Genomic DNA, 10,639 nt, shown 5'->3' with positions numbered 1-10,639 from the left:
GCATTCAATGGGCTACAGACCACTCTGGAATTTGGAAGTTGCATCAAAACACAAGCACAGCCCTGTTTTACAGTACAGCTGAAACCAGTGCTGCTGTCTCTCTTTCTGAATGGCTACAGCTGTAAGATGCCAGAAACAATCAAGAAAGCACTTTCATAAAGGCAGAGTGCTCAGATATCTGGGTTATCCTGACATAAAACACCACTAACTTTTTTAAACTACCATTTCTTAAAATAATGTGAGTAAATTTAAAAAATCCACTGACCTCCAATCATGAACCTGTAGATGATTTTTTTTTTACTTGCTATTTACAAGAAGCCAATGTAGCCAATGTGCAGGCACAACTATAGTGGGTCACTTGTTGCCCAACAGCATTTTAGGTGACTGGCTTACAAACAGGTTCAATTCTAACGTCAAGTACACTGCTGTGAATGCAGAAAAAAAAAAAGAGCTCTGAGGTATTATGAAACTTTCTGTATTCACATAAGGTTTCAGTTGTTGCAAAGAAAAAAAAGTCATTTTATTGCCCAGTAAAACTCTCTCTGTTACGAGTCTTTAGGAAAAATCACACAGAGTTATTGGAAATCTAATACTGTTCTGCAGGCCAAAATTCAAGTCTGGGATAAGCAAGTAAAACCTTGCTAAGCATGTGTCCTGTAAGTTTGGGGGGGGGGTGTGAAACTTCACTGTTAAAGCTGAAATTTATACGCAAAAAGCTGAACTCACTATATTCCACCTAGGAATTCCCACTGCCTTAATTCCTGTCTCTATAGTGAATAACACAGATCCTGTTGTTCAAAACCAGGACCAACAATCATAAAAAGAATTTTTCTCTGTTTTGTTTTGTGTGTGCAGTTTGCAGTTTACATCCTGCTGGCTGACGTCTGAGCACTGTGCTGCCCAATGGCATGGGAGGGGTCTTTCCCCTTATACCTCAGCAGGTGACTTTTCACATGCCAAGTTTTGATTTCTTTACCACAGAACAGTCACAGATAGTCACAGCAAGCACCTGTCTCTAGTCCAATATAAAGATGACTGAATTTTATTCAATTTTACGTCCACTGGCTCAGAAGAACAGAAGCCCATGCTCCACTGAAGCAAGTGTGGTCCCAGACCACAGCTACTTGGTGGTGACTATGCACTCCAAGGCACCTGCACAAGGGTGGGGCTCGCTTAACCTTCCAAAACAACTTCAACAAAAAGTCTGCTGCCTCAGAAGAGATGTCTTCAAAACAAACTCATTCTTAAACAACAGTGTGGGAAAAGAAGCACGGCAAATCAAGGAAACAAACAGAAAAAATGAAGACCCACCAAAAAAAAGGAGAAATGTAGGGTGAAATTCTGACATGTCGGAAGACGACAGGAGCTTTATCGTGGCTTTAAAAGAACTGAAATATCACATGTGGAGTCAAATGACTTATTTGTGGAAAAAGAGCAAATCAGAGGAGAATTTTGGCAGAGATCAGTAGAGACAGGAATATGGTATCATTGGAAATAGAAAATCTCTATCTGCACAGCAATTACAACCTAGGCAGGGGTGGCAGGGTGGTACATCACAAAGAAAGCATTTGGAGTTAATACAAATTTCTCATCAGGAGAGAGAGGAGGATGGCTTAGGAACAGGACAGTTGTACAAACTGAAGTTTGAAACTTGGTGGAGCCTGTGCTGGTGTAACATTGCTTCATGGGAGTCAGTAGGTCCAGTCTGCAAATTCTCTGCTCTGAGACTGGGAAACATGGACCTTATGCTGTGAACCACAGCCCCATGAAACACAAGAAAACTTTAGCAAACCTAGATGTTTTTTCATTTGTACAGGCACCAAAATGGATCCATTCATTGAATGCTTTGATTGTGTTCGATTAATACACCAGATTTGCTGGGATTTTTCATCTGTTTAAACCCAAGCTACTTTACAAGAATGCCTGTGCATTCCGGTGGGAAAGACTAGGCATTGCACAGAGGGTTTGTGACAGGGTAAAGAGGAGAATCCAAATCCAAATTGTGGCTTCCCTGTGACCACCACGAGGCAGGTTCACCAGCAGCCCAGCAGCACAGTGTCCCTAAGATAGTCTGCTGACACAGAAGTCCAACAACAACAGGGCTTGCACCACAGAAGAGGAATAAAATGGACTGAGTAGCAGGTGCAGCAAAGGGGCAGAAGGGTGACATGCAATGCTGCATTGGGATTCCCAAGGACAAGGAGAAAGGAGGATTGCTGAGAAATATTTCATGTTTTCAACCTAAAGATACTATGCTAATGTAAAGGATGATCAAGGACATAACGACTCTGTTGTTGCACTTGTAGTAGCCTGTAATGAAAGCAAAGCAGAGATTTGCCAAAGCTGTCTCCTTTAGGCAACCAGATGAAGTTCTGGCAGTGACAAACAATGCAGCTCTCAAAATCACATTTTCCTTCAGTAAGAGAAGCCTCTAGTGAGAGGGCTGAATTCATAAAACTCCCAGACAAGAGGAGATAGGTGCTATGCAGTTTTCTGCCCAGTACTCATGGAAGCACATTGCTATGATAATTTTGATGGCACTAATCCCAGTACAGTTAAGAGTAACATGGTTTTAGGGTAGGTCCAACATATTTAAAAGTGGTAACAAGACTCACTGTAAAAATTTGTGAACTACTCATTGAGGTTAATTAAACACACACACTGGAAATGGAAACTTCGGGACAGTTACAGAGGCATCACCACAGCTCACCAACAAACTCCTTGAGCAAATGATGACTACAGACCAAAAAGAGAAAGCAGGCACAGAGCAGAACACCCAGGCACAGATTCATTCACTGACTGGGGAAGTACGGTGACTGCTACACATGCTGTTAAACATGCTGTCAAGGACAACCAGCCACTAACCCATTTTTCACGTTGATGGCAGAGCTGAGTATTTTCACATTCACAAATACTGATCTCTTCCAACTTCTGTCAAATCATTATGCTACTGACTAACAATAATTGCTAAATTTTTCTTTACAGTTTTTTAGAAAGATTTTTACTAAAGATTAAATAAATAATTTTTAAAAAGCATCCAAACTGTTCAGCATTATGCTCTTACTATGCTCTTAACATGCCCTAATGTGACAACCACTCTTCTTGAGCATGACTTGAATGATTCTCAAGGCAAATGGCTACTGTACTCAGCTCACTCTCCAATCTCTGTGATGGATAATAGCACATAAAATCTGAAGTCCTCGTTACCACTGCATAAAGTGAAAGACAGATTTAAAACTCCTTTGAATTTTTTTTGGTTTTGCAAAACCAGAGTTGATTTTATGGTAAAACATCAAATCTGATTTCTTACAAATCGATTTTTCTAAAGTCAGAGATGTTTGGATACAGCTTCCATGTTTCTGTGGAGGAGAACAGACCTTTATGTTATGGTATATAATTACATACTATCAGAAACTGAGGCAGTCACTTACAGAGACATGTTTGAACCTAATATATACATTTATGTTCCAGCCTGACAGTAGTGGCATTCATCACACACGGTGCCATGTGCGTTTAGCTCTGCTGCTTAGCTATTTACGGCCAAGCTATGAAAGCAGTTTGTCAGCAACTTTTTTTGAGTGTTCACATTACCAAATACATTCATTTTGAATTCACTCTAATGTAATTATCAAATTCGGCAGCAAGCTGGTAACACAGCTAAAGGAAAATCCCAACCTGCCTCAGTGTTTTCATGCTGTAATTGAAAACAGATGGCAACTCGTGTAATTTATGCTTTTCTACAATCAGTAACATGTTGGTATAAGATAAAAATGCTAAGACTGAATTGCATCTGCTTCAACAACACCATATGCTAGTGCACAGTATAAATATTTATCCAAACCTACTTCATCTTCTCATGTAAAGCTCAGTCCCATGAAAAAGTGCAAGTACCCTTCAGATACCTTCAATGAGCACTGAAGCATCTCCCCAGGGCTTTAAAGGGTTAGAGGCCCAGCACCAAACACTGCGGTATCTTCCCTTTCCTGAGTTTCATGGAGAGGGTTAAATGGAGGCATGTACATTGTGCCTTATTTATACAAGATAAATCCCAGTCTTCAAGCTCACATATGTGGTCCTTCAAACTCCCTGGTGCTGACTGAAATGAAGGAGAACTAGAATAGACTAGAAAGTTTGAGTGGCCATTGGCAATTTGTATGACAAAAGGGCTTTAGGTATAATAGCTATAAATACCAATTTGTTCAAAATCAGTTTAGGGAATCAGACATTCTTTAGCATTCCCCAAAGGCTTGAGTTGGGCGCTGATTTCTCAAACCAATGGGAAGAACAGATAATCAGCAAAATGACTGATAAATTTGTCCCTCTCACAAGCCTCACACTGAGCTAGGTTTGCTCATTTTGTCACACTCTGTCACAGTGATGTCACACTAACAGCATGTGATGCATAACCTAAGTCACTAGTTTGAAGTCCAGTTGTATAACTTTCCAAATACATGCACCTTAAACACAGCAATGGATTTACAGAATAAAACACCGAAGAAAGGGAGAGTTTTCCTGACAATGACTGGCAGAGAACCAGCTTTTGCAGCCAGTTAGTACTGAATATTAAAGTAACCTGGGAACTTCAAAATCCTCCTGTTCCTGTTTGCCACTGCTGACGACAGCAGACAGCTAAACAGAGCTGCAAATAACTTAGAAGTACACATCACAACACTGACTCCTTTCATGGCCCCACGGCGCCTCCAGCTCCCACTTGTTAATGTGCTTACAGCAACCACCCTCTTCACAATGCTGTCACAGGCAACCACACTTCAACAAACCAGGACCAAAAATATTTTAATAAAGCTAATTGATGAGGTATTTCTTGTCAGCTTCATATCTAAAACCTCGGACTGTAAATGGTAATCCTACTTACCAGCCCCAGAAGAGGTATCAAGACCTAAAGCCAAAAAACATAATACCCTCCCACACATCTTCAGCAGACCATGCTAGTAGGGATTTTCTCAGAAACAAACTGTCTGAAAATTCTCTGAGAACAGGATGTCATGTGTAAGGAGATGGCATGTGCTGCCACGCCAAGGTGCATGTGTGTGACGGAACCTCGTGCCTCCCATGCCCACTGCACAGCCACTGTGTGTGGTCAGAGCACTGTCCCAAGCTCATTGAGATTTCTACTCAGACTCCCAGCTCACAGCACTTTGGAGCAGGCCAGGAGCCCAGCCAAGGTCATACTGAAAGCAAGCCACCACAAAATCCTGCAGGTAGGTTGAACCTGCAATGTTTACTGCTTTCTATAACACATGGTAGAATTTTGACTGCTCAAACTGACGGCCTACAATGAGATTGTAGGCAGCAGTTCTCCCTCAACAATTTGTCCAGCATAATGCAAAGACATGAAAATAGTGCTCTCCAGAAGAGGTAAGTGCAAAATCACAAGCTTTACAAACAGACACTTCCAAAAACAACTATACTGGATGCATCTCCTTAGGAGGAAAAACCTTGCTGCTACTGCCAAGAACTTTTCTACAAACTGCAAACTCCAAGTCTTGGCTCTTCTTCAAATTCTTGCCCTTTTCATCATAGCCAACTTTCCTTGTTAGCACTTCTTTGGTGTAGCACTCTTTCTGCAGACAAAAGCCTCTTGCACCAGCCCACCAGAAGTTACCATGCCCAACAGCCTATTTTCAAAGTGTCCTTCCCGCAGCTCCACAAAAGGGAGGGTTTAATTTCAGGGAGCTGTCATCTAAAGCCTGTCACTTGATTCCTTTAAATTTGCCAGATTGAGGAGTTCTGTAAACAGATGGATTAAGTGACATAGATATTTTAAAATTTTGAATACTGCACTATGGTTTACATACTTATTGCCATGGGAACATCTCAACAAAACCCCTTATTTTCAAAGAAAAGTGGCATTTCTTCACTGGGTTAGAAGTGTTCAATGTTTCCAAAAATGGGCACTGATTTTGGAGTCTAAACAGGAGCTCATCTAATATATGGCCATAAAGTTTTATGTGCAATTCTGCTCTGAAAAGTGGTTTTATATAAAGGTAACAACTTTGAAAATAATCAGATCTGTCCTTTGTGTAAATTCACAGCAATATATCCCAGTTTTACAATACTGTTTGCTCCCCTCAGGACGGCAAACTATTTTGCATTCTTATGGTTTGAATGGTTCAGGTAGACCATTAGATTATACATTTGACAATAAAGTGTTATTTTTACAAGTCAGGTTTCAGAATAGCTCTACTTCACTGCTACATTCAAAGAATAAAAGATGCTGTAAAATATCAAACTCCCAAGTTCAGGGTCTAGAACATGCACATGAATACATTCATTATTTTTAAATTTAGGTCCTTTAAACTTTGGGCAGGATTACTATTTGAAAATTATATTCTTAATATAATAATTGTAACTGTATATTATATTCGGGCATTGTATAAAACATATAAAAAAAATACCATCTCCCTCAGGAATCAAGCTGTTTGCCAGCGGGATGTGTCAGGGTGCTGCATGCACCAACAGGCTCTGCAGCTGCCATTCCCTGTCCCAGGGGTTCTGCTTTCCTGTACTCAGAAGAAGTAAACGTTTCAAAGACAGTATGTTCTTGCAAGTTTCATTAAAAAAACATAAATCAGCAGACAGGAGAAATCCCTGTAGTGCACTTGCTAAGGAGGGTGCCATGGCAGGCCTGGCACTGTGCAGTGGACAGGATGTACATCACTGGAGTCACAGCAGCACACACTGCCTCCAGCCTGGTGGGTGTGAACATATGGGTGGGAGGCAGCTGGAGTGAGTGTGATGGGAAATGGAGATGAATTAGAAGGTGGGACAAAATTCATGGCAAACTGGGCTGCATGTGGAATACATTTAAATCTTCATCTGTGTTGTTACCATAAAATAAAACATGACATAAACTGACAATTTAATCTTTCTGTCTGGCCCATCCTGGACACTGGAGCAGGTGTAGTAGCTCGTTTCCAGTTTTTGTTTTCATTTGTACTTGACATAATGCTTTGCTTTTATTTTTCCCATTGCACAAGGCAGAGATTAATTCACAGATATATCCAGGATGTAATCCAAACCCATAGGTATGTCAATGGGCTCTGCATTAGTAGTGCAAAAGACCTCCCACGGAAGGTGCACTTATTGATTCTTAAATGAAATATGAAACTACTTCAACTCTTTAAGAAATGTGAAAGTATCATCCTTTCTTCTTTCTAAAATGTCTTGAATCTTAACTGCTTTACAGCAAACAATGGGCTATGCTAGACTCACTTTCACTAGGTATGTCTGACTTTGCCTCTTCCTATATAGGCAAAGTCCAGAAGCTACATAAATTGCAAAGTAAAGAGGGAAGGTATAACTGTACAGAGTTGAAAAAAACATGAAAATAAAATTTAAAAAAATCAACCAAAAATCCAAAACACCACAACCAGCAAAACCAGCCAATCAAATGAAAAAAAACCCATCCCTAAAAGAGAAAAGGTCAGGAAAGCAACTTGGAAAGGATAAATGAGTTTCATGTGAAAAAGGAACCTCGAGAATCTCAAGGACAGAAGAAAAGAAACAGGAGGGGGGTGAAAGGCAGTAGAACTCACTGTGCATAAACGCCTGAAACTGGGACAAAGGTACCCAATGCTGGCAACAAAAACATCACTCCCTCTGCCCTACAGGCAGCCCAATACCTTCCCTGAGCAGCACAAAATCTCCTGGGATATCATCCTGTTTTGTAAACCCACCTTCATCCCAGCTGCAGCTGCTGGCCCACTGGGGTCCACAGCCTGGATGTGGCAGGGCTTGCTCCCCCGCACCACAAAGCCCCAGCCCACCGCGTCGCCGACGATCTGGAAAGTTAAAGAAGGACATGATCACCTTCATGCAACTCCAAGAAATTCAAGTGGGCAACATCTAAGTAGTCCAAGACATAATTTCAACATCTCCATACTTCCAACACATAGTGTTGAAAGGACATTGTGTGCAGGCTGCTATGTCACTCATGGGAAAGGCTCTACCCAAATGATTCCTCTTACTTTTAATGAACTTTTTTTGCTGAACTAGGGAGGCTGTCAAAAGCAATGCTTCCAATGACTAGGTTCAAAAATGTCTTTACAGAAAGGCTCTAATAGTACATATGAGTCAAAATTTCTGGCCCATCATATACAAAGATCCTGGTGGAGAACTTCAGTTTAGGTAGGCGATCCACTCCTGCAGAGCAAGCATTACCAGGAGCACCAAGTCTAGATGAGTTTGTATAATACAGATGTTATTGGGTTTATGTAATTTTACACTCCTTTTAAGTCAGCAGTACTACATTGGCATAAAGACAGGATAAACAAATGCAGAAGCAGACCTGAAATGTGTGGAAGTACTGATAATGGAGTTTGGGATTTCAAAGTACAAACCTCAGCAAATGCAAATAAGTCCTAATTAATCCATCAGAAAATGTCTGTTTGGATGGCCTCATGCATATAACATGCAGAAAATAAAGAAAAATGTTGAAGACATACCGTGAAAGTTTTTCTTACGTATGGGGCTCCAGGCGTCAAGAGCTCATCAGCAGTCACGGGTCTTTTTAATACTGTGGAAGTACAGAAATGAATATTCAATATAAACATTCCTCTGGAGTGTCTCCTTATAAATCAGGTACAGTGCTGGGATACACAGTGTCTCCTTATAAATCAGGTACAGTGTTAGGATACAACATCTTCTTGGTCTCACTTTCCATAGATTCTTTCAGTTCCTGCAGACTTGCTTGAAAGTAGTAAGAGAGCCAAGGAAAAGCCTGCAGAATAACTCTGAGTACAAATGATGAGATCTTTGGAAAATTGGGGCATTTAGCCAACACACTTTGCTGTCTGCAATCAAAATCCCCTAAACACTATCACAAAGATCAGAAGTGGCTGTCCTGTGTCCAGTGTTGAAACAAGTGAATAACCTTCCTGGCATGGAGCATCTTTTCTGCCCAGCTTGCTGTGTGCTTGTTGGGTGCTCTCTACTATTTCATCTGAGTCAGGTTTGAATCACAGAATTGAGCAACAAGAAAAGCCTGGTTGTGTCAGAAATAATCTCCAGAGATTTCTGCAGTTGTAGGCACAGATCTGTAACTCCAGGAACAGACTAGGTAACCTATAGCTGGCTGGTATTTTACATGAATGGAAATACCAGTAAGTTTCTGCAGGTGAGTCCCCACTGCCTTGCTATATAATGGGGTAATTTTTCTCCAAACAAAGTGAATTTAAAGTTCTGCCAAATCAAATCAGTACCATCCTGTGTGCCATTTTTTTATCTGTCTATAAATGCTTCACAAGATGGAGCATAACAGAAAGATAAATGTTTATCACCCAATTTGCCTGCTTCACCCATAAAATTATGGCTGTTTTTCTTTCAGCGATAAATAATTTTGATGATGTCTGTCTTTTCAGTCACAGGTGGGAGACAATTTCCCACAGATGGTATTTCTAGCATACAAACTAGTATGTATATTTTTATTTTCCCATTAATTTTGACAAACTGTCATTTAGTCAGTGTTACACTTTGCAAAGTGTATCTGGTCAACATAAAAAAAAATAAATGATTGTGCTCTTTCAACAAGTCAGAATCAGGTATGTCATCCACACAGGGCTCCCTTATGTGCCTCCCTTCATTATACCTCCTGAAAATTTTTTTTTGTTTGATGACTGTTTTTCTACATGATTGGTCAAGTCATTACCTGGGTGTATTTTAAGTGTTTGCTGCAAGAGAACTCATCTGACAATAAATATACCTCTGCCTTGTGTTGAGTAGCACACAGTTCAGTGACAGGCTCTGGGTCTGGATAGCAGAAAATATTTGTGAACAGAATCACTTTATAGACCAGCAAAGGATTAAGAATTGCCTCATAACATTTACATCTGACAGCCTTTATGTTAACATGTGTGAGCTGACGTGTGGACCTGTACTTGCACTATGGGAGAAATAACCCTACATTGCAGTAATTGTATAACTCTTAAGAATCAGCCTGTTTATAAGCCCATTGCTGTCTTCTTTGAAATATGAATCTATTAAAGCTATTCAGAGTTTGAAAACTAGTCCTAAGGGAAAACTGCTTTTGAAAAATAAAGAATTTATGCAAGGGCAACATCAGCCTATCCTTTTTCTTCAAGTGTTGCATAATCAGCTGCATTAAAATAAACTTGTTCTCACTACTCATGGGTTGACACTTCATATAAAATCAGAACCATAAATGAACTGAATAGTTGGCATACTTCAGATAACATACACATTTATGGACAGTGCATGAATGCTGTTCTATCTATCCCTAAAAATTTTCCAGGATATAATTAATGTACTGGAGACAAAGAGCTCCCCATACAAAACCTACCAGAGCATTTCTGGGAAGTAAACCTGAGAGATATTCTGCCAAAACATGATACTGTGGTGCTCTTCATATAGGGGCAAGCCCCTCACATATAGGGATAAACATATTGGAAGGCAGTGCTGAATGCCCAACAGCAACAACCACTAGCACTGACAGCACTTCCCAGGTCTGGCGTAGGGGGTTATGTCTTCTGAGCATACAATCCTACTGAGTCCTTCCAATTATTTTAATTCAGAGCCTCATACTGAATTTCCAGCAGAGCCTATGGAGAAGGAAGGAAATGTGCTAAAAGGAGAGAGAAAAAAATACCCCCATAACCATACT

The 10,639-nt window shown here is 40.4% G+C and overlaps 1 protein-coding gene across 1 annotated transcript in view; it reads right to left on the bottom strand.

Annotated features, from left to right (window-relative positions):
• LOC103798126 (DEP domain-containing mTOR-interacting protein) overlaps nucleotides 1-10,639 on the bottom strand; it is a gene marked incomplete at its 5' end in the record, with an annotated part of 23,234 nt that overhangs the window by 10,726 nt on the left and 1,869 nt on the right. Inside the window, 2 exons of the mRNA XM_009070370.1 lie at nucleotides 7,698-7,802; nucleotides 8,466-8,536. Of these exons, the coding sequence (XP_009068618.1) occupies nucleotides 7,698-7,802; nucleotides 8,466-8,536 (176 nt within the window). The remainder of the gene's footprint in view (nucleotides 1-7,697; nucleotides 7,803-8,465; nucleotides 8,537-10,639) is intronic.

This window comes from Acanthisitta chloris, unplaced genomic scaffold (genome assembly GCF_000695815.1).
Source record: "Acanthisitta chloris isolate BGI_N310 unplaced genomic scaffold, ASM69581v1 scaffold602, whole genome shotgun sequence".
In the NCBI taxonomy this organism is placed as follows: Eukaryota; Metazoa; Chordata; class Aves; order Passeriformes; family Acanthisittidae; genus Acanthisitta; species Acanthisitta chloris.
The sequence above is the reverse complement of the archived record's forward strand: the minus strand, read 5'-3'. Positions and strand labels throughout refer to the sequence as shown.